The sequence below is a fragment of the Bradysia coprophila genome (assembly GCF_014529535.1).
Source record: "Bradysia coprophila strain Holo2 chromosome X unlocalized genomic scaffold, BU_Bcop_v1 contig_128, whole genome shotgun sequence".
NCBI lineage: Eukaryota > Metazoa > Arthropoda > Insecta > Diptera > Sciaridae > Bradysia > Bradysia coprophila.
In genome coordinates this window covers 5,800,904-5,825,387 of record NW_023503295.1, presented here as the reverse complement: position 1 = coordinate 5,825,387, position 24,484 = coordinate 5,800,904, and the positions used below count along the sequence as shown (strand labels likewise).

General features: G+C 33.9%; 2 protein-coding genes across 7 annotated transcripts; both read right to left on the bottom strand.

The window, feature by feature from the left end:
- Nucleotides 1-267: 267 nt before the first annotated feature.
- On the bottom strand, nt 268-18,804 carry LOC119067814 (ras-related protein Ral-a). 4 transcript variants are annotated; one of them, XM_037170969.1, is made up of 6 exons: nt 18,501-18,804; nt 15,962-16,194; nt 15,644-15,804; nt 15,409-15,583; nt 6,041-6,163; nt 335-468 (listed from the first exon to the last, which is right to left on the bottom strand). In XM_037170969.1, exons 2-5 carry the CDS (start codon nt 16,112-16,114, stop codon nt 6,047-6,049), a joined length of 606 nt encoding a protein of 201 aa, XP_037026864.1. In that variant the 5' UTR covers nt 16,115-16,194; nt 18,501-18,804; the 3' UTR covers nt 335-468; nt 6,041-6,046. The 4 variants fall into 4 exon arrangements, with proteins under 4 accessions (XP_037026867.1, XP_037026864.1, XP_037026865.1 ...); XM_037170970.1 differs by having other exon boundaries at nt 18,613-18,804; XM_037170973.1 differs by lacking the exon at nt 18,501-18,804 and adding an exon at nt 17,954-18,111.
- A 2,071-nt stretch (nt 18,805-20,875) lies between these two features.
- LOC119067813 lies at nt 20,876-22,557 on the bottom strand. 3 transcript variants are annotated; one of them, XM_037170968.1, is made up of 2 exons: nt 22,421-22,557; nt 20,876-22,106 (listed from the first exon to the last, which is right to left on the bottom strand). In XM_037170968.1, exon 2 carries the CDS (start codon nt 22,076-22,078, stop codon nt 21,191-21,193), a length of 888 nt encoding a protein of 295 aa, XP_037026863.1. In that variant the 5' UTR covers nt 22,079-22,106; nt 22,421-22,557; the 3' UTR covers nt 20,876-21,190. The 3 variants fall into 3 exon arrangements, with proteins under 3 accessions (XP_037026863.1, XP_037026862.1, XP_037026861.1); XM_037170967.1 differs by having other exon boundaries at nt 20,876-22,178; nt 22,432-22,546; XM_037170966.1 differs by having other exon boundaries at nt 20,876-22,178; nt 22,421-22,526.
- Nucleotides 22,558-24,484: the final 1,927 nt, after the last annotated feature.

The following is a 24,484-nucleotide window of genomic DNA, read 5'->3' as shown; positions in this document are numbered from 1 at the left end:
CATTAAAAAGTAATGTAGACGAAAATTACTTTCAAGATAACTGATATCGCTAGAAACTCCAAAAAACTTACGAAAAGTTGACAAATACTGGCTTCTTACTGTGATAAACACTCTAAATGACCATGTTTTTCAAAATCTCTAATTACACCAACTTCTTTCTTTACTCCAAAACGAATATAGAGAGTGGTCCACATTTTTTAATTTTACCTTATTTAGATCCCTGAAGACCAATTTCATCCATCTTGAAGAAATGTTGAAAAATGGAGATTTGTTGAAAAATATTTATTTGTTATTGTAATAATAATCCTGATATATAATTAGCCGTATATTCAATGAAAGTAGTATATTGATATCTCTTTACTTTTAAAGTAATTGGCAGCAGTGAGTTTTTGGATTTTCGGGCTGTTGTACATCATTTGAACGGGATTTTTTGCGGGATGATACATCTCTGATTAAATCGTAGAAAATCTATATTAAATTAAAAATGTTAATTATATCAGTACAATATCTATAAATGTTTGTAGTTTTTAAAAATCGAATGTTAACGGTCTGTTTAAAAAAATTAGCAACAGAGTAATGATTTACATTTGCCCCATATCGAAACTTCGTTTTTTTACACGCTCCTACTGAGCAAAAATAAAAATTGACTATAGTTTACTTAGGTAGTTCGACCCAGATGCTACTAAAAAAGACATCCCTGTGAAACATTTCTCCATTAAATATTCAACGAACTGAAATATGAACTGCAAATATTGAATCGATGATAAAGAAAATTATTTATAGATATTTATGCTATAAAACTGTAAAACAGTGTCTCGGTTCGAGATACAAGTTCCAGTAGCATAATAGTTATAAACATTTGGTATTATTGTGGTGGTAGCATGCTGGTTTCCAAATTCTAGCACATCACGTGGTGATTTTTTTTATCGAACACACCATTTTTGTTTCCGGACGTTTATGGTGCTATCGATAGGGAATTTCAAGGTGATCATTTCGTAGAAGAAGTTTTTTTTAAACGACCTCTCCGGCTCGGGGCGACTTCAAGAAAATTTCAAAAATTTCAAAACCTTTTCAGAAAATTTTACCCCGGAATTAAACGACTCGGTCGATTTTGATCTAATGGTAGTTTGTAGAGAATTGACGGACCTTTCTAACAAAAGTATCGTTGGGTCGAAAGTCAGGGAGAGGCATCAAAGTCCAATTTTATTGTTTTGTCAATGAGCACCACAACCGATTTTTCATTTTATTGGCTTAAAATGATGGCTAGCACATCCCATTTAACCTATCAAAAAATTGGGAGGAGTTTTTCAATTTTTTCAAAAAATCCTAAAAAACTTTCTTATCCAGAGATTTTTTAAAGAAAATGTATGGGAAGTTCGACTAAAAATGAGGTTAATTGCTGTGTGCTGGTTGACTTTGGTATGCTGAACGATTAAACGCACTAAAAAGAAATTTAATATTTTTACTTTATGAATGTGGACAACTTTCACCGAGGGGTGACGCACTTCCATTTAATCCATTTAATCCATTAAATCCATTAAATCCATTTAATCCATTTAATCCAAAAAAAAATTTTTAGTTTTACCGAAATAATTAGGCTACCGACCTGAAAAATTTGTAAAGTAATTGCGAAAAATAGATTTGCACGATCCCCAACTCGTTTAAGTACTCGTGAGGTATAGGAAATTTTTTTTTGTGAAAAATGGTATTAAATTTATTTAATCCATTTAATCCATTTAATCCACTTTACACCAAAAACTCCTAAAAGTGGATTTTTTCGCTTTTTAACATTGTAGTATGAGTTGTAGTACGTGGTTCGATCAAAATCAACAATTTTTAAGACTTTTACAGTATTTGGTAAAATGAACTTTTTTCCTATTTAATCCATTTAATCCAATTTTTATTCCATTTAATCCATTAAATCCATTAAATCCATTTAATCCATTTAATCCATTTAATCCATTTAATACCATTTAATCCATTTAATCCATTTAATCTAGAAGTGAGTTACCCCTCGACTTTCACTGATTTTTTCACCATCGGGAGGCTTTCTGGTCATGTCTAGCTCATCTACCGCTGGGTATAACTTCAGTTGCTACTATATCTCATAGCCTGAGACCGCACCTTTCCGAAATCACCAAACTTGCCCTATTCGCTATCTGGCTGGTTATCTCTGCGAAGTCAAATATATAATACTCACCCTGACTTTCGACCCGACGATACTTTTATTAGAAAGGTCCGTCAATTATCTAAAAACTACCATTAGATCAAAATCGACCGGGTTGTTTAATTCCGGTGTAAAATTTTCTGAATTTTTTTTTTAATTTTTACATTTTCTTAGAGTCGCCCGAGCCGGAGAGGTCGTTTAAAAAAAAACTTCTTCTACGAAATGATCACCTTGAAGTTCCCTATCGATAGCACCATGAATGTCTGGAAACGTAAATGGTGTGTCCGATTCAAAAAAAAATTCACCACGTGGTCCACAATCGTGAACTTTAAGTTTCTTGAAGGTTTTCTGAGGTTTTTTTTTCATTTTGAACTTTTAGGATTATTGTGGTGGTATTATATTGCTTGGTCCACCATCTTTCAAGTTCTATTAGTTCAGAATTTTGAGAAATTTTGCAAACAAAAATTTTTTGGGTCCCTTCTGCACTTTTGGTATTATTGTGGTAGTAGGTTGATTCCTTAGATTTCCTAATAGATTTAGTGCGTCAAGTGATTTTTTTGCTAATTTTCATTTATTTGAAAGTTACTTCGAACGGGCTTTCGTAATTGCGTTGTGCGGAATTTTATAAGATGAACAATTTTTGTAAAAATTTTACTTTTTGCTCTTATATATAAAGGCAATAGAGGTACTGACTGAATAGGGTTGATCACGCACTAAGATTACGTACAGGGATCACGTACGAAATAGGTTTACGGGTCGTACGGGGTCAGTCGCAGCAAACGCTCCGCCTGTTTTGAGGGCTCGCTCTATTCGATTTTTGGGGTTTTCAGAATCTTCTGATTTCAGTTCTGTACTTTATTAAACATGGAAATGGGATTTCATAGCTCATGGTCCAACATCGCAATAGAAATGTTTAGTTTAAAAAGCTTTTGACTTATAGACTTTCTACTTATAATTTATATGACTTATGAGTTACGACTACCGATACCACAACTTAGAAATTAAAACTTATAAGTTATTTTATCGGTTATACGTCATTTGTGCAGTCTCTCTGATACTTTCTAAGAGATCTGTATGAATAATAATACAAAAAGACAGCTTAACGTTAAATCAAATTTATTTGTTAGAAACAATTATAAGAATATTTGCAAAAAGAAATAATTGGTGACATATGACTATTTCCAAGCAAAAGAACGAAAAAATGATTCACTTCAACATACGCATTTAACTATGTATACGTATGTACCTAACTATACATATAAATCAAAAAACGCAGAAAAAATTGAGGCGCTCCAAAAGTGTAAATTTTAAAATCAACTTTCTTTTGTTCATTGCTTTATTTATACTAGTTTATACCTAGTCTTATCGATAATTTATAACTTTCTATCGGGAAATTGTTATTATCTATTGGTCAATCATTTTTTTTATCGGACAACCCTTTTATTCTACTTTTATCACGAGTGACATAACAAACGACGTTGCACTTCCAGACTAAAATGAGACGAAAGAACAAAAACATAAACAAATATAACATTTGATCGCGTCCGAAATAGTATGTTGTGTTACAAGTATTGTATTGTTACTTTTTTCAGCACTGTGTGATAAAAAATATAATTACAATACGTGTAACACAACCAAATTTAAAGAATTTGCTGAACGCAAAACGAGGTTTCTCCATTTCATGTAACTAATTTAAAGAATTTATGCTTTGTGCCAACCAAGAATTGAAATAGACAAAAGCAAAAAAAAAAAAAAAATTTTCTTTGTAAACAATCACTCTTCAAATTTGATCGATCACATTGCTAAAACGAATGCTGTTATAACTCATATCAACACTGCGTTGAGTGTTGAAATATCCCATCTTTTCGATGTTTCAATCTAGTTATCGATATGGAAATCTGGCGTATTTCAATTCTCGGTGGCACAAAATATATTTCAATGCTAGGATTCGCTTCGCGTCGCTACAACTTTGGACGTTTTCACCAACTGGGTCGAAAACATACCTTTTTGATCCGAGTGATGAATACTATTTTCCATACTGGAGTACCAAAACCACATTCTGAACAAAACATGACAACAAAACGAAACTAATCATTTACGTCACAAGGACTGAAGCCCGTATGACGTATCGAGTTTTGTAGGCCTGCTAAGAGAAAGTAATTACATGTCTACTTTCGGTCCTCTCAGCAGGCCTTTAAAACTCATTGTAGCAGTTTAAAGGCAATCCGTATGAATTCCGAAACCAATCCTTATGAATGCATTGTCACAATACTATAAAAAAAAAATGATATTGGTGTGCAACATAGGATTGAAAATGACATAAGCGAGAATGAAAAAGTGAGAGAAAATAGCATGGTGGAATGTTGCTCTTTCGGTACTAAATTAGGTGAGAGAATTTGACGTTTTTGGTACTCCAGGATGACAAATATATATAAAAATCCATTATTTCGGCTGGAGAAGGTTATTTTTCGGCTGCAAATACCTCGCTTTGAGAGGTCCCAGAATATTGTACTTTTCGAAACTATTTGCGGTGTCGAGATACATCGAATGCCAAAACATTTTTTTTCTATCGGTTAATTATAAATTTCTATGGGTCATTAACTTTTTAATACCAGAGAGTTTTTTGTTTGCCTCGTTGTCTTCAATTTTTTGTCACTACAAATGACTCATTCCTTGGAACTATGAACGTCTTCTGAAGAATGTATTCGCTATTTGATATCCCAGAAATGGTCTCAGAAATATACAGTCGGGGCAGTCGAATGTGGCATTGACTTGATTCATTTGGAGCAGAGGAGCTAATAGAAGGGAAAAAATATGTCTTAAATGACCGCTCTTTTCTTTATCGAAAATTCTTTTCATTTAAGTAAATATTAATCCGCTTAAGTTGATCTGATATAAAGTTACCATGACTTACAGGCGTCCTACATAAATTGTGTGATACATAAACTTTTCCTGGTCAAAGCACGTAATGACAAGTGAAATCCGAAGCGATGTCGAGATTCACGACATATTATGTTACGAAATGTTTCAATTATCAAACATTTTTAGCTCTAGTGCAGTAGTTCACTGAATTATTAGCTTCCAAATATCATATGAAGATTTTAAACGAATTCGCAGTATTTCCTTGTGCTCCATATGTTTTGTGTATGAAAAAATCTTTGTAAAATTTCCTAAAACTAGTCAATCAATGCTATTTGCTGATTTTCATCAGTAATATTAATTAAATAACCACAAGGAAGTGATTTCACTGTGAGAAGTAATGATTTGACAAATGGAATAATAACATTAGACACATTACAGACAATGCCAATAACTGGAACCGAAAAGTCATATACTGAAAATTGTGGTCTATAACTAGAAAATCACGGTTTCTCAACTTAAAGATTTAATTAAAAAATAAATTTCATGAAATATATAATTGACAAATAGTATATACTAACTTACCGATAGAAAGTTATAAATTATCGATAAGAAATATGCCGATAGATAATAAAAAGTTATTGGTACTTTTGTTTATTTTTATCGGTATTTAGGATCACCGCTATCGGTAATTTGTTATTTCGCTAATGGTACCGAATATATTGGTCATTTATTATTTTTTATCGGTACAATTGAATAAATATATCGGTCGTTCATAAGTATCTCTTGTTTAAATGCCTTGCTCAAACAAGAGAATGTCGATTTTATAGTAGTTATACAGTAAAAAAAATCGACTAAAGTACAGATGTTACCTCATTTTCAAATACATTTTCTTTACGAATTAAAAAAAAAAATCCGAAAATCTAGACATTAAGCTTACACAGTAATATAATAAAAAGAGGAAAGAGAAAAACAAATTAACAAACAAATTTAAGTAATGCTAAGTGAACGCACATCTATCTATAATAGTGTACACTTAAGCTTGCGCCGTTTGCATTTATCTTTTGCTCGTCCAATTGTTGTCTTCGAATCCTCTGTCTTCCGTGATCGAATCTCACGCATCAAATCAAAAAACACCTGCAATGTGAGATTAGAAAACAAACAAAAAACAAACATTGTTTTAGATGTGTGTTAAAACCAATTTGAATGATGTTTTAATTTTAAAATATTTCTGTAAATAACAGTACAAAATTACAACAAAATAATAATACACACAAGGAATTTTGAAAACCGACACATTTTCTGTTTTTGTGTTTTACTTGAGTTTTTGATTTCTCCATATAAAAATACAGGTAAAATTCGCAAAAAAAAGCGTAAACCTCAAAACAGAAAATGTGTCGGTTGCCAAAATTCCATGAGTGTAAAAAAATTAAATGATAGTTATTTATGCAACAGTTTGTGAATGGTATTTAATTGCAAATATTGAATTTAGTTTACACAATATGGTAAACCATAATGGTTCTTAAGTGTGTCAATTTTACTAATTTTGATATTTGAAGCCCATACATTAAAAGTTTAAGAAATTAATTTACCTACGAACTTTACGAACCATAATTGTTTACCCTCAATAGGGGTGAGTATGGCAATTTCGTGAACTTTTCACAAAACTCTACGAAATCATCATACTCACGAATTTTACGAACCACACTGGTTTATCCCTAATATATCAATGAGTTAGTCTACCCATCACAAATTAATCATTTACATGTAAATTTACATATAGGCAGGTTTTTACGTAAATCGCGTTCAAAAGTACACCCGTAGATAGGTGTGCGAAAATTCTTGCCTTCCCTAGAACTCGAAAATTTTACTTAATCTATTTTGCGTAAGTCGTTAATTATTTTTTTTTTAACTTTTAAAATCGATTTTTTAACATCTAGGGAAGACAAGAATTATTGCTGGACCCATTCCGTTCCGATCCCCGAACCAGCGCACACCCACAATGCATAAAAATAGATATTTGTTAATTATATTTTTCAAGTGTTGACAATTGACTATTTTTGCTATTAGAAAAGTTTTTGAGGTTCGTTCAATTTTAGTAAAGACTTGTGCTAGCACAAGCAATATGTGCTGAAACAACTTTTTCATACCTAGGACAAGAAATGAAATACACAAACAACAAAACCAAATATAATACACGCCGTTCAATGTATAGAAGAAGAATGAGAATAAAAGCGAAACCGAAAATACGCGATATAAAGCCGAACGAGTTGATCGTTCGATGTGCATCACACTACTCGTTGATACGGAGAGTAAGCTCCGCCTTCGTATCAAATTTCTCTCTTTGACGAATAACATAAACAAACTCCATTAAGGAAAACATCGCCTGGATCCCTAGACCTGTTTGCAAGGTCTGCTGAGAGAGAACTAAAAAAGTGTGGTTTCCGATAACTTTTGACGCGTGATTTTCAGTGTTTTTATGGTTTGGCGAGTGTAAAATATTACTCGTACCACGGACTAAAAGTCTAAGACTAAAGCTTCTCACACCCTGAAAAAGACTTTTAGTCCTACGTACGAAATGTACTATTTTGCGCTTGAAGACTGAAATTAAACGGATTTCGACACACAAACTATGATCGAAACGTTGAATTTTTCGGTACTTCTATCGAAAAGGTATTTGCGGCCAAGAATAGTATGTTGTGTTACAAGTATTGTATGCTGATTTTTTCAGACCTAGACCCAAGTTTTCCATACGAGCGGAACTAAAACTGAACCAAACCAAAATTTTGTTTTACCACAAAATATTTTTGTTGGCACAAGTATTTGTGTTACAACGAAAAAACTGAAGTCTAAAAAGTTTTGCGCTAGTACAAAACTTGTCAACACAATAATTGTCACTATCTTCAACGGGATGTTGCCTTGACTGATTTGTTCGTCTAATTTAATGACTAAAATAACCATATTTAAATTACTCTTCTGCACTGCAGATTGCACGGAAAATATGTACCAAATTACTCATTTTAGGACTTTTTTATTTAAAACTACTAATTTAAAACTTATTCAGCACAAAATTGGCAAGCTATGTTATGTTATGGCTTCTTACAAGCCACAGGTTGCATAAATAACTATTTTTTTTAAATTTAAGACATGTTTAATGTTGATTACATGCATTGATACAACAGAGAGATGCTAATATGACGACTAATATACCCCACAGACTGAAGAGCTAAATCTAGGAATCATTGGAAAGAAATCTTTCATTGATTTGTTCAGAAACTTCTAAGCATCTAGAATGTCTTAAAATGACAACCAGAGCCTACTCTTAAGAGTTTAAAAGAATCTAATGAACCGTTTAAAGTACTGAAATCGATCAATTTGTATGCAACTTGAAAGATTTTTAGCTCGGCCAAATGAGCACCGAGTTTAACGTGTGATAAAATTAGGAAGTGTGCTGAAAAAATCCATTTCCTGTCGATGTATGTACGAACAACGTTTTGTGCATCGGACAGCTGAAAATATACACACTTCACATTCACCATATTACATTTGATCAATCGTATAGTCATGGAAAAATTCATGTAATTCCTTTCACGCACAATAATCGTAAAGAAATGCATTTTTTCCCGCACGATAAATCATTGCATAAAATCATGGCAAAATACGTCGAATTTCAGTTGTCCGGTGCACAATTTTTTTTTTCAACTCTCAGGGGTGACAATTTTTTGGAATCGGACACACCATTTTGGTGTGCTATTGATAGGGAATTTCGTAGAAGAAGTTTTTGATTTAAAACGACGTCTCCGGCTCGGGCGACTCTAAGAAAATTTCAAAATCATGACTTTTTCAGAAATTTTTACCCCGGAATTAAACGACCTTGTCGATTTTGATCTAATAGTAGTTTGTAGAGAATTGACAGACGTTTCTAATAAATGCATCGTCGGGTCGAAAGGTTGTAGCTGTGAGTCAGGGTGAGGCATCAAAGTCCAATTTTATTGTTTTGTCAATAAACACCCCAACCGATTTTTCATTTTTCATGGCTTTAAATGAAGGCTAGCACATCCCAAAATTGGGAGGGGTTTTTTCAATTTTTTCAAAAAATCTTAAAGAACTTTCTTTTGGGTGCGCAGATTCCTGAGATTTTTTAATGGAAATGTATGAAAAGTTCGACTAAAAATTAAATTAATTGCTATATACTGGTTGTCTCTGGTCTACCGAACAATTATTTGCACTAACAAGAAATTTAACACTTTTACTTTGTGAATGTGGACAACTTTCACTGATTTTTTCACAATCGCTTTCTGGTCATGTCTAGCTCATCCACTGCTTGGTATCGCTTCAGTTACTACTATATCTCATAACATGAGACCGCACCTTTCCAAAAATACCAAACTTGCACTATTCGCTATCTGGCTTGTATTCTTAACGATGTCAAATATGTGGGTAAGTCGACTTACTCGAAAGATTTTTGAGCCAGTTTTTTATTTCCAATTTTAACCGAAATAAAGTTACAAAATATGTCTTATAAGTTGTTTATGTACTCATTTAATGAAGTTCACATGCAAGGTCTGTTCTTTCTAATGATATCAAAGATACGTGGGCAGAGACCCAACGAATGCACATAATTAGTATACACACATATTAGTATACACAGTACGGGAGGAAAAATTGCAAAAAAAATCATTCCGAAAGCCTTAAACTTATTTCTTCGCATTGAACGTGATAATCAATCTAAAATAGTAAATTACTCTTCACATTATTCAACTTTGCTTTCACAAACAAATTTTCTTTAACATAATTGATGTAATGAACGAATGATTATTTACAAATGAAAAATAATCGTATTCTAAAGTATAGTTTCCACTTAAAAAGAGCACTCCGTTTAGCCTCCGTTTACATGACAGTTGTAAAATAGAACAAAAGAACTGTCACGCAAACGGAGTGGAAATTGAATTTATGATTTATGATTTATGACTAATTTTCCACCCAAAAAAAGTGTAAGTACCCCTTACGCTCTTTTTAGGATCAACAATTTTTTGTTTCCAAATAGTTGTTCAATACGTCACATCATTGTAAAATCATCTCAGGAACATTGTTTTCATAGATCACTTTGAGAATAAATAATTAATTCGGCAAATAACTGTACATTTTCGAAATATTAAAAATTTTGAAATTTTGGCGCCAAATTCAGGACCTGGTAGGCAAAAACTACATCTGATTATGTATAAATGCGGAGAGAATTTGAGCAATTAATTTGCTTGTGAAAGGATTAAAAATAAATCAAATAAAGTATGAGCATAGATGTCCTTTCTTGTGAGGAAAATATTACGTCTCCTTTCACCATTTCGGTGTTCGAAAGTGAATAACTTGTGATTGTAATATCATTTTGTGTGTTGCTCGTTTAACGTCCATATTGCTTTAAAAAAGGCGCGACACGGCAACTCCATTCCAAAAAAAAGTCAGAGTCAAATTTGTCAAAATAAGGTGCTATTTTGACTGCGTCAAAACGAAGTTTGGTTGCTAGAGAGGGTATTGCTCAAGACATGAGAGTTAAGTTTTCACAGTAAAACTATCTTAAGTATGCTAAATTGTGCGACGCATGCGAAATTCTAAGGTTGCTACTGAATTTGTAACCTAACCTTTAGCAGTACGGTGGAAGAAATATAAGAAGTTATATTTTTAACAATTACAATCCAATCGACGTTATTCATTCCACATGCGATTAGAACGTTATAATTCACGCCGTAAGTGTGTCAAAAATTAGAATTTCAAGTGAACGAGTCGACGAAAAAGTGAACCGAAAAAAACATTTCACCGCTTACTTGTATGAAAATGACTCTGTATTAGAAGGACTTGTGTTAAAAAGATTTTGAATATCGACCGCACTTACGGCGTGATACGTCAATACGTCAATGTCAACGTTGATAATGCATGTGGAATGAATAGGGTCGATTGTATTGTAACTTCTTATAATTCCGAGACTGTAATGCAAATTTTCTCAATTTTTTCCATTTTAGAAATTGTGAGTAAATCTGAGAAAAGTAACTCACTACCGCTAATTCTTAAAATAGTTGAAAAAAGTGAAAACGCAAGAGGACATACTCTCTTAGACTAAACTTTTAAACTTATGTCCTCTAAAAACTAAGTCGAACATCGAACATTAATTTGGCAGAAAATGTTTCCGCTCAAACAAAACCAATGTAACTGCGTCGGTGACGGCTATTTTCTTCCAGTTAAATATCACACTTAGTGGTTATATCGTCCAGAGGGCGCTCATAACACCCAGAGAGCGATAATAACATCTTCCTGAGAGTGTTAATTACGCCTCAGAGCTATACGCCTTTTACAAATATTTTCAAAAAAGCTAAATTTGTCCTTTTACGAAATTTTTTAAACAAACTTATTTAAGATGACTAATTCTGGGGTGATATTATGCAACTCAGCATCATAATATTCAAAATTTGCAAACTTTAGATGCCTCTGTGGCATAACCCGTTGTATGCAACTCGATGCAAAGTACTTTATTAGCCTCACGATGTATATTATAACACATGGCCTGCGGCCTATAATAATTACACATCTAGAGCCTAATAAAGTACTTTGCACCTCGATTGCATAAATAACTATATTAACACCCTCTGCTTGTTATTATCGTCTTCCGGGTGTTATTAACGCCTTCTGGGTGTTAAACTGATCTCATCATAAGAATGTAATTGTGGTGGGTTTCGTTTGTTTCTTTCGTTTTATTTGTTCCACACGTATTCCACCACATAGTAGTGTTTGTCTTTACGTTTTTCCAATTCCACACGTCCGTGTGAGTGAAACGACACTCTTTACGCTTCTTTTGATGACAACATGTAGAACGATGTGGAACAATTAAAACTGTAGAATGCTTACCAATTACAAACTTTAATTGAGTTTAATAACGTCCTGGGTGTTAAGAGCGCTCACCCCTTAGCAAATTTTTAGCCTACATTTGTGCGCAAAAATATTCGTTTTTTGATGATTTCTCTGAACCAAAATCTTTTTTTGAAAAAGTAAAATCATTAAATCATGCAAAAATGTGTTACTTTTAAAGGAAAAATTGGTTTGTGGTTGACGACTTATCCCACTTGGAGGAACATTTGCAAAATGTATAAAATACACATTTTGAAAAGGTTTCTCCAATGGGTAAGGTTATCATTCACAAACCAAATTTTCCTTTAAAAGTAACATATTTTTGCATGCTTTATTGGTTTTACTTTTTCAAAAAAATATTTTGGTTTAGAGAAATCATCAAAAAACGAATATTTTTGCGCACAAATGTAGGCTAAAAATTTTCCAAGGAGTGAGCTTAACTGAAAGAAAAAATACGTCATCCGTACAGATCAGTAAGAAAAGTGAAGTGACAGGAGGGACTTGTTGAGTAAGTGTTGAGATCGATCAAAAAACTCTCGTCAAGAGTGAAACTGGATTTTTTAACCACACACTTTTATAAGAGCAAAAGTGTCAAATAAGTCAAAAGCAAGAGGGTACTCACTTCTGAGTTTAGTAAATATAAGAAATCCAGCCAATTGCAAAAAAATGCAGTTCATCATATTTTATTGCTTTAAACATCTTGGTCACAAACTAGCCCAAATTAAGTCAATTTCGTCTGCGATTTTCTCTGATTTCCTGTGATTTGCTAAAGTCTGTACCTCACTATATGGAACTGACCTGGATTATGGTCCAATACATTTTTTGATATGAACTAAATAATCATATTAGTAATTTTATGACGAAATGCATTTGAGCTTTAGTTTCAAATCAGCATTTCTCTATTGTCTATTATCTACACAGTCAATATCGTCAGGAACGTTCGAAAATGTTTCACCCTGGACGATAATATCGTCTAAAATGTAAATTTTTAAAATATTGTCTTTCTCCTGAATCAGACCAGTTTTTATGGATAAATAGAGTAGAGTAACTTTTGTTAAGAATAGAAGCCACTACATGGGTGGAATTTGTTTCATATTCTGGTATTTAGGCTTATGAAAATGTATGAAATTTATGAAGTGGTTCTAGATTCGGTACGACGATACAAATTAACTGAAGATTGTGCTATCAATCGGCCCAATTATAACGATATGTGACACCCATACTGTGAGTAGTCGAATGAAGTGATTCATCAATACTTACATGTGTTGGAGATATAGTTATATATGAGCCGGTTGCAAAGGACGGTTCGAAATTGGAAATAAAAAAATTTTTGTTCAGTCCGGTGGTTCAGATCGTTGACCGCTTGCTTCATACGCAAGAGGTCTCGGGTTCGAATCTCATTAGGGCGCGTACAACAAAAATTTTATTTCCAAATTTCAATTTGATTTCTCATACTTTGCACTCTTCAATTTCAAAAATTAGTCTAACGATCGGTGTATCCGAAGCAATACAACATCCAGAATAAGTATGAAATTTATTTTTTCTGGACGATATTATCTTTCAAAAAACGATAATAGAGTTTTTTGGAGGATATTATTGTTTTTTGGACGATATTATCGTACTAAAAGCGATATTACCGTTTTTTTTTTGAATGATAATATCGTCCAGAAAAAGATAATTCCGTACATAAAACGAAAATATCGGCCTGGATGAGAAAATCCGCTGGACGATATTATCGTTATTTCCATTTTTTGTACGATTTTTCCGTTCTGTTGGACAATAATTTTTGCTACGATAATATTTATCGATTTTGATTTAGATGTTATCGTTCGAAAAACGATATTATCGTCTAGAAAACTACATTATCGTCCACATCGGAAACCTTGGTTGGCCCTTGGGTTGGCCTGTAGAAGCGCCTATTTTTTTTCAGTACTTCATTCTTTGCGCTCTATTTTCAGGTGATTAAGCTTCAATCTGATAAAATATCCAAGAAATGTTTTAGCTGTGACGTTGGTTCACAAAAAAATCGAGCGAAATGCACTAGTAAGAATAACGAATTATATGAAAAGCTATTACATTTGATGTTTAGTTTTCAAACAGCATTTCCCTATAAAAACTCTAAAGGTAGTGCAAAACTCACAGACCACAGGTGAATTTATGGTGAATATGTCGATATCGATATACCTTATGTGCTTGGTTCAGTGCTGGGAAGTAACATAATTCAATCTAAAAAGTTCATTCGATGTTGCTCAGATTCTTTTATTTGCCAGAAATTTTTCGACACTCAGTTCGAGGTCATCATCAGTGGCTTAGAATAAGACACTAAATTAATGAGTTTAATCTTCTATTAAACGTCGTCACTACAATGAAACATTGTTGGTCAGTGTAAACAAACAAATTGACTGACCAACAATGTTTCATTGTAGTGACGAGGTTTAATTGAAGATTAAACTCATTAATTTAATGTCTTATTCTAAGCCACCTTCTAGGTCAGGCTCAGCTTATGCTACAACAGTTAAGTGAAGAGGCAAGCAAAGTTGGCCTCAAGATGAACTTATCGAAAACAAAAGTCATGACCAACATCGGGGATGATAGAGAAATCAAAATTGGTGACACTGTCATTGAACGAGTCGACAGCTATGTATATCTAGGACATAACCTGAAGTTAGGTCTGGACAACCAAACTGCAGAAATAAGACGTAGGATTGGTCTTGCATGGGCAGCGTTCGGAAAACTCAGACTAATTTTCAAAAGCAAAATGAATAATTGTCTGAAACGCAAAGTTTTCGACACTTGTGTCCTTCCAGTGCTCACTTATGGAGCGGAAACGTTAACTTTAACGAAAGCATCCGAAGATAAATTGAGAGTGACACAAAGAGCCATGGAACGGAGTATGCTTGGAATAACACTCAGAGACAGAATGACGAATCAATGGATTCGACAACAAACCAGGTCGTTGATGTCGAGGAAAGAATAGCATCTCTGAAATGGAGCTGGGCGGGACATATTGCAAGAAGGACAGACGAACGTTGGACCAAAAAGATCATGAACTGGCGACCATATAAAAGACGAGCTATAGGTAGACCACCAGAGAGATGGACAAACGGAATTAAGAATATTGCAGGTACAAACTGGCAGCAAATTGGATCGTACGAAATGGAAAGAAGTTGGAGAGGCCTACATCCAGCAGTGGATAGAAACAGGCTGAAAAAGAAGAAGAAGAAAAAGACCTCGAACTGAGTGTCGAAAAATTTCTGGCAAATAAAAGAATCTGAGCAACCCCGAATAAACTTTTTAAATTCTTAATCTGCTCATCACTTCAATTCAATCTATTTGGTGTATATTTGTGACTAATTCTCAAGGACAGCTTTAATTGCTTATAAATTTTCAAAACGAATCGGTGCGAATACGAATATAATACGAATATGTGAAGAAGAATTGAACGCAATCGAAATACGTAAATACGTGTTAACAATTAATTGTCTTACCTTATCAACGTTTTCTCTTGTTTTTGCTGATGTTTCAACATAAGGCACACCCCATTGTTGGGCTCGACCTTGACATTCTGATAATGGTACTTTTCGTTTATCATGTAAATCGCACTTATTTCCTACCAATAGAAATGGTATACTTTCATCGTTTTTCACACGTAATATTTGTTCTCTGGCAAGTAAATGTAACTATTAATTTGCTGGTTTTGATAATACTTCAGATAGAACTAACCGAAATTCCTGCGACGCCTGAAAACTTTCATCGTCTGTAATTGAGAATACACATAAAAATCCTTCACCACTTCGAAAATAATTGTCACGTATTGCAGCATAATCTTCTTGGCCTGCAGTATCCAAGATATCTATTTGTACTTCTTCGCCATCTAAAACCACCTATTTTCGAGATAGATATATCATTTTGTTAAAAATACAGAGAAATGATAACAGATGGCGTTGCTGCCGCCTCACTGGCTCGGCCATTGCAGCGCCATCTGCTATCATTTCTGTAATTAAACAATGTCAAACAACAACACCATCCACAAACATGTACCTTTTTTCGATAGCTATCAGCTTTTGTGGGTTCATAATCTTCAACAAACTCATCGTACATAAATTGAAGTGTTAAGGCTGACTTTCCTACACCGCCACTTCCAACCATAATCACTTTATGTAAGGCCGGCCCAGAGGCAGGCTTTTTAGACATCTTAAATGTTTTTTTTTTGTTCAGCCAAAAGTATTTATTTTGTGACTGATGTTACACACCACTGAAATCAATTTAGTGACCTGAAAATATATAAATAGATGCAAAATGAAACATTTTCAAAATTTTAGGCGTTTTTTAATTTCAAAATTAAATCTAAATTTTTGCTAGGTAGAATTTTACAACAGTCAACCTAACTTCGTAAAATGTTGTTGAAATATGCAATTTCTATAATTACATTGAGTGAATCAAACTAGTAGCCTAGATAGGTCGTAGTGACTTAATGGCCTTAGCTAAGAGAAAAATTATGTTCAATCACTTTTCAATAAACAGCCGAACGACAAAAATGTGTTTTTTGTAAGTCCGGATATAAGTTCTATCCGAAATATGCTAGTCCTCCACTTCCAACAAATGTTTGATTAGGGTGGTCGAAAAATGTATGGTACGTTTCCTAACTAGCTTTAACTGTCATTTTCTCATGACCTTTTGATCACTCAAGTGAAGAAAATAAGATTAATAAGGCCCCCATAAGTTTTTACTTGGCTAGGATTCTAAAATTTTAATTGTTCCACATTAAACCACTTGTTGTCAACAAAAAGTCAAGCGCTACTTCTGTATGGTGGAATACGTGTGGAACTAGAACGCATAAAAATATTTACATTTTGTAGCGAAGCCTGGTACTACATTAATTTTATTATGAATTTCAATACAAAATTTCAACTGAACCAAAATTCACGCCATAAATGCGCTTGAGAATTTGAATTTTCGATGAATAGGTGGATGAACTAAAAAATAAATTTCAATGCATTCTCATATGAAAATAAAGCGAGATGACCAAACAGAACGCTGCCTTCGATTTGGTTGTGTGCGTTTCATTTCGAATTTGCAAGGGACTAATGGTGTGGAACTTGCTACAATTTAGTATGAAGATTACAGTACAGTTCAGTGGTTTTGTAGCGACAACGACCCCAGTGATCGACGTTAAAAGGGTTGAACCTTAGGTTTTCAGGTTCTATGTACCCATTCTTTTGGGTCCGTTTTGAACGTTCAGAATGAATTATTATGTTTTAAAAACTCTTTCATTTTATAAGACATCTAGAATAGTTATTTGTTATGAGGGCAGGAAAATTGGAAGTTGTTCCTCAGTTGTTCAGTTAAACACAATTTTTTACAATAAATGCTTCCGAATTTTCAGCCGAGGCGAGCGAAGAAAAAAAGTATTTTCTCGCCTATGTTGTGAAATAGCTATTTATGGAATATTAAAATACTTTACATCGAGTTGCATACAACGTTTTAGGCCACAGAGAAATCTAAAGTTTTCTAATTTTGCATATTATGATGCTGAGTGGCATAAATACTCTTTTTTTTCATAAAATCTATTAATTTGTGCTTAACGCAGTTTTTAGCCCCGAAATAGATCTTGATAAATTTCAATGGAGCACATTGTCCAAGGTAATCCAAAAAATAAAACATTTGGGATGTTCTAGTAAAAGCTTTAGATTCAAGTTACTAATCCGAAAATACGGTCGAACATCGTATCAGGAACATTTTTTAATCATGGAGGATGACTCTCTCTGGAAAATGACATAATTTTTCGTACAGAAGTGACGTCATCTTCTAGGGACCCACTGTGGGCGCCAACTTGAAAAAAAATCACAGTAACAGCTTAAAAAAATAATAGTCTAGTTGAGCTGGGAACACACTGTCAATTTTGAATTGCTGAAATCTACAATATTACGCTGCGTTTTCCATTGTAATCAGTTTCCACAACATGATGAACAACGGAGCAGCATAATTGTAGATATTAGCAATTCATTTACAGGCCCTGCGGGTATGACTCACTATTTCCAACACAAAAAAATCACACGTCATACAAATTCTTTATTGATACACTTTTGTACCAAAAAGTTGTGTTCCAGAATAACATTACTTGATCTCCCCCAGTTTACAGGACTGTAAACACTTGTCGTATCTATCCATTCGTTTCATTTCAACTAATTGTACGCTACATAAACAGACAATTTTGTTTACATTTACATCGCTATGTCGGTTAACAAAATGGTTTTTGTCGTAGCGAATGTAGCGTGATGCTTGGATAAAATCGAATTCACTATTCGTTTTTTTACTAACATTATAAAAAGGATTAAATTTTAGTTAAAACAATACTGAAAAACTCGATGTTATTGTTTGACAATTTCCGCTTGACACGTAAATTTTAACAAACAAATTGAATATGAATCATTACAAAAAAGAACTTAATGCATTTTTGTAATTCGTTTCAATCAGTAATGGAAGTACAATACAAGTACAATAACAATTTTGATTGTACTTCCAACAACTTTTCAGTTTTCCGGGTAATAAAATAACAACTGAAATATGAACATCTTACCGTAAAAATGGTTTTTCCTTTGGAAATAGCACATAAAACACAACAATAACTGGAAATGTTTAACACGAAAAACTAATGTCGGAGTGTTTATTCGTTGGAATAAGGGCGTCACCTCAAAGAAATTTTATTCAGCTTAATGACATATATTCTTTCAATCACTTCGTAATTTTTTGATCGAAAAATTTAAATGCACGTATGACACAGTAAATCTGAACTTTTATCTTTGGACAATTCCAAAAAAAAAAAAAATTCACGATCAATGTCAAACACTGTAGCTTGGTCAAGTCCAGGCGTGTGACACTTTGAACGAACTAGTAATAAAATCAATGGTACGCTTATTTCGGTTTTTTTATTTGGTCAAGTTGACTTTCAGTGTAGACACTGGCTAACACCGTAAATTACCAACCCATTTGATCGATTACCAGCTGGTCCATGGGATACAACTGAATTTCTTTAATTAAATTAATTAATTTCTGATTTTATTTTAAAAAAAACGAATAGAACAATTGTTGTGATCTGGAACTTCCAAGTTTATCCCAGAAATCGGTTAAATTGGCATTTAAAATGTCTATTTGACTGGGTTTGCGGAATGTAATCAAAATTCCACATCATACAGACTGTTCTGCTCGTTCGAAGGTTTATTTTTACAAAAAGAATCAGATTTTAATTATAATTAATTTGGAGAATTGGAAGCATATTCGATGTAAATTATAGGCACTGTACCAACCGCCACCGGCTCGAAAACATATCGGTACATTTTTCGGTATTGTCGGTAATGAGCTGAAAGGTATTACCGGTATTCGGTATTGCACAGTTTGTATATGGAATCTCAACCTTATAAAAACGAATAAATCTGTTAGTCGGTATACCAGATATACCAAAAAAATGTGACGATTATTTTCAACTTTGTTGAATTTTGATTTTATTCCATTCAATTTAAACAATGGAATAAAATCAAAATTCATCAAAGTTGAGTTTTGAAAATAATCGTCACTGAGACACGAAATTTCGGAAATATAGCACACATAGGAGTGCAAAAAATACGAATCACAACACAAAACGAAGAGATAAAGGAAATTGAGAAATGCAGAGTTTCAATTATTTTCAAATATTTGTATGACATTATTTCGCGCGCTTTCTCAAAACGTAAGTTACATTATCCTACCCTATATTATATCGATGGTCATTCGGTCGAGAAAAAACTATTAATTTCATTGTCATCATATCAGACAAAACATCAACAAAATGCAATTTTGTCAAAGCATTATTTTTGATCCGCGGGTTTATATAGAGTGACTCAAAGAGCCATGGAACGGAGTATGCTTGGAATAACACTCAGAGACAGAATGACGAATCAATGGATTCGACAACAAACCAGGGTCGTTGATGTCATGGAAAGAATAGCATCTCTGAAATGGAGCTGGGCGGGACATATTGCAAGAAGGACAGGCGAACGTTGGACCAAAAAGATCATGCACTGGCGACCATATAAAAGACGAGCTATAGGTAGACCACCAGAGAGATGGAAAAACGGAATTAAGAATATTGCAGGTACAAACTGGCAGCAAATGGCAATGGATCGTACGAAATGGAAAGAAGTTGGAGAGGCCTACATCCAGCAGTGGATAGAAACAGGCTGAAAAAGAAGAAGAAGAAGAAGGGTTTATATAGTCAAGTAGTCAAGTAAATAGTTGTAAACTCGAACTTAGACAACATAACCTACACGAATTGTCATACAAATATTGACACAGTTATGACTCTCAAGTCTCAAGAGTTTCTATGCGTCGATAACTTTGAAACGTTTCATTTGAAAAATGTATTTCTAAGCGGGCGATTACCCGACCCTCGTAATTTTCGCGAAAAAATGTGGAAAAAATGGTTGAGTACTTGAGTCCTCAAATACCTAGATCTCGGTAGACAGTTAATCTGTTTTGTGTTACAAAAATCGAAGTCGTTTTTGTGGTAGAGATATTCGAACCATAGTCCACAAACCCAATGAAACTTGTTAAGAAAATCTAGTATAAGATTTACGGCAACGTTTGTTGCATGTGTTTGCAGAGATCAGATTTCGAACTGACAAAAATATCATTTTGAATATGCAGCACTGACTACACGCACGGAATTTTAAAAAGCAAAACATTTTCGGTTTTTTTGAATTTTGCATGTATTGTTATATGGAGAAATCAAGAGCAGTAATCGTTTCCACGAGACATTTTACTTTTTATTTTATTCAACTTCATTCGCGGAATCTTTCGGTTGGGGCAGGCAATATTACTATACCACTGTAGTCGAAACGTAACGACGTAACGTACGGACAGCAGACACAACTTACCTGGTTTTCATTAGAAAAAGAAATAACTGAAAAATCGAAATAATACCTTAGTATTATCTTTATTTTATCATATCACTGTTTACATTTACAATAGTATTTTGTGTACCAAGTCAAGAAATGACGATTTTTTCAGCACCAGTCCTAAGTTTTATTTACGAGCGCAGCGAGGAAAATTTGAACATGTGCTGAAAAAACCCATTTCCTTAGACATAGGTCTAAGTTAAGTGACAAAACCAATTTCGTTCAGTACCAGTCCATTTTTTCTCAACGAAAAATCATGGTAAAATATGTCGTATTTCAGTTGTTCGATGCACAAAAAATAACTTAACAATATGTAACTAATCGATAGTTCCTTAATTCAAAATTTGAATATATTACCAATATCATCGATAACAAATACATCACAACTGACATCAACTATTGTTTCTGGAATGTTAAAGTCTAGAATAGATTCGCCCAAGAACGAATAATTCGATATCATCAATGCACTTTCTTTATCTCGAAACTCTACCAAACGAAGTGGATACTGTTTAGAAGTAATCACACGTGTCTTACCATTTTTAATGCAAATAACTTCACCGGAAGATATGTCAGTGTACTGATTAAACCATTTATGGTATGCTAAGATGATAGCTGAATTACGTTCAAAATAAGTTAAATCATTTCCCTTTTGATAATGAAAAAGGTCTAAATATCTATTGGTGTACCTCAACTTTGTCAGTCTTGGATCGCTATTCACGTTTACATTCAACTCCACTTTACTTGTTACACGTTTCGGTAGCTCTTGAGTTTGATTCGTGACCGTAAAGACTCTGTTAACGAAATCGAAACCGTTTCCCATAATTCCACTCTGTGTGTGTCCTAAGTCAAAAATGTGACCGATTTCATGACACACCGATCCCAAGGTTGTAGCAAAGCAACCACCAAACGTTTTTCTACTGTTACTATCATCCAAAAAGTTTCTTACGTCAACGATCTGCGCGTTTTCAAAACAATGCATTACTTCAGTGATAGATTTTGGCCAGGTATAAAGACATCCAGTTCCGAATAGGGCTAAGTCGCCGCCACCCAACGCAGCATTAGCCACCGTTTTCGCTTTAATATTTTCATGAGTGTAACTGTTATCAGAAATTCCTAGATATTCTGTACATCCAATAAAACCAACATATTTCGTGCAAATGTAGGATTTGCTTTCACTTGTGATAATCTCTCTCGCAAAAAAATTCCATAGACTGTTTTCGTCCATTCGCTTTGCTTCATCGACTGGCAGCTTACTGTAAAATGGAACACATGTGGAAATCAGCTCAAACGTCTTCCGACCAAAGCCTTGCTCCTGTAATTTATCACTAAATAATGTTTGAATTAATTTTACTCCTACTGTTGCCTTAGCACAGGCATCGTTGACATCATTTTCAGTTGATTTTGGACTTTGAAAACACCCATCATGATTTTTGCAAATAATATACAAAACTTTGACGATATATTTAATATTGTGTGGAGATTCACGTTTAAGAGTGATATTTTTTACTGCTTTACAATACGATACAATCAACCTGTTTTCTCCTTCCACCAAATCACCGACTATCACCTTAAATTTACCAGTGGTACGACAAAAACTACTCGAATACTCGATAGCACTTCTACTTGAAACGAGGACCTCAGCAGAGTTGCACGGTTTACTTATTGATCCCTTTAGAAGGTATAATGAACATACTAGCTTTTCACTTTCATTTACATTAAAAATAATAATTTCATGTGAATTACGACATAAATTATTCATTATGTTTAAAGTATTTTTACGTTGACAGTTCAACCCTCGTATGTGAATTTTCGAACGCAATAGTGGTAGACCATACCAACTTGCGGGAAGTGTCAAATGACGGGGAAATCTCTCAAGTAATCGTTTGACACTTCACGCAAGCTCTTAAATTAAAATCAAATTTCCCCTTAAAATCGTTGCCTTGTCAGTCTATAGCAGATTTTATCTCTTGCTCGGAGGAACTTCCGTTAAAATCAAGTCTAAGGTTATTAGAAATGTCAAAAGTCATCCACATATCCTAAAAATATGTGCAGCGAATTGAGCAGTTCACGTTTGAAAATAAATTCAAATAATTGAACCGTTTTCATGGTTTTCTTGTAAAATGATGATCTCACATATTTCAGCCATAAACAATTATAATTTCACTTTTTATTGTTTAGAAAACTATAAAATTTGACGTTGTTGTACCTAACAAAGCATAAAATTCCACTGAGTTGAGGTTAGGGTTCTCTATGGATGACGGCGTAGCTGTCAGTGTTCGGGTTTACAGTTACTTGGGCTTGATCTATACAAGCAGGAGGCGCTGTGATGACCCCGCAAGGTTATTTCATGCTCGCTCACGGCAAATAGGGTATTATGAAGAAACAGTTTTTACATGCTACATGCGTCGAAAACCGTACTTTTCATGTTTGAAGCACGTCTTTCGACGGCTTCGCCTCGGATCAACAAAATTCACACGAAAACTCTAATTTTATTCTTTTTATCCCTAGTCATGTAAAGGACTATTACGTATTACATGCTTTTGTTTTCCCTAGGGTCGAAAGTAGCACATTACACACCTAGGGAAAACAAGAAATTTGGTTTGGGTATGTAAACAAGCATGTAAATAACTATTTATTAAGTTGACATTTCACATAATCTGTAATGAGCGACTAATGGCTAGTTAAAGTACTAGAACTGGTACATTAATTATTAGAATCGTAAATCGTATAGGAATGAAATTTAATCTGAAATGAAAAATATTGGTTCATGTATGGGCCACGAACCCACAACTTTCAATTTCCGGGCTTATGGTCGAAGGTTGTGGATTCGTGGCCCATCCGTGAACAAAAATTTTTCATTTCCGATTTAATTTCATTCCTATACGCTTCACGTTGCTAATAATTAGTGTCTAAATTCAACTCAGAAGCGTTTTAATCTGTTTTTTCAGACGCTTGGAGCACTTAAACAGCAACATGAGCACTTAAACAGCAACATAGTTGCTTCCAAACCCTTATAAGACCCTATTGGCCCCAAACGAACATGAAAATAGAAATTCCCTCTATGTAACGTTAGTTATCCAAGCTGTCTATTGATGCCGGGTTGTGATCGTGATCTAAAATGCTCTAGTAGCAGGTAAACGAAAATTTTAAATGTATAAATTTCAAACTCATATGAGGCATCTATGGAAAGCTTGGATACACGACAGAGTAAAGTACAACCGGCAGGAGCAGATGACGCAAATACATTCAAAAGAGAGACCGAAATCCCGTTACAATCGTTTGCGTATCAAAGTCCTACTTATGAATTTAAATGCTCGTCGAATCCTAATTTGCCTGGTTTACTTTACTCTGCCGTGCTTGGATAACGTCCGTTACAGAGAGCATGTTAGTTGCGCATTAGCAGTCATCACAAACAACAAAGACCTGTCATAGATTTTACTCTTTTCACCCTTTTTACCCAACTTCCATTTTATCATTTCTTCTGACATATGAAATATTTCCTCCGATCCATACAAATTCTGACATTAGACCATACTTGTAAAGTATACTTTCATTGCGTAAAATGAGTTTAAAAACACCCATTTATCGCGCTTTGAAGATCTGCTACCAGCAACCAATATTGTGGTTATGC

Coding starts and splice junctions, on each gene's coding strand:
- LOC119067814 (XM_037170969.1), bottom strand. CDS start 16,114: ATGTCTAAAAAGCCTGCCTCTGGGCCGGCCTTACATAAAGTGATTATG. Junction 15,805..15,961: donor CTGATAGCTATCGAAAAAAG/GTACATGTTTGT, acceptor TCTCGAAAATAG/GTGGTTTTAGATGGCGAAGA. Junction 6,164..15,408: donor CAAGAGAAAACGTTGATAAG/GTAAGACAATTA, acceptor CTCACATTGCAG/GTGTTTTTTGATTTGATGCG.
- LOC119067813 (XM_037170968.1), bottom strand. CDS start 22,078: ATGGACGAAAACAGTCTATGGAATTTTTTTGCGAGAGAGATTATCACA.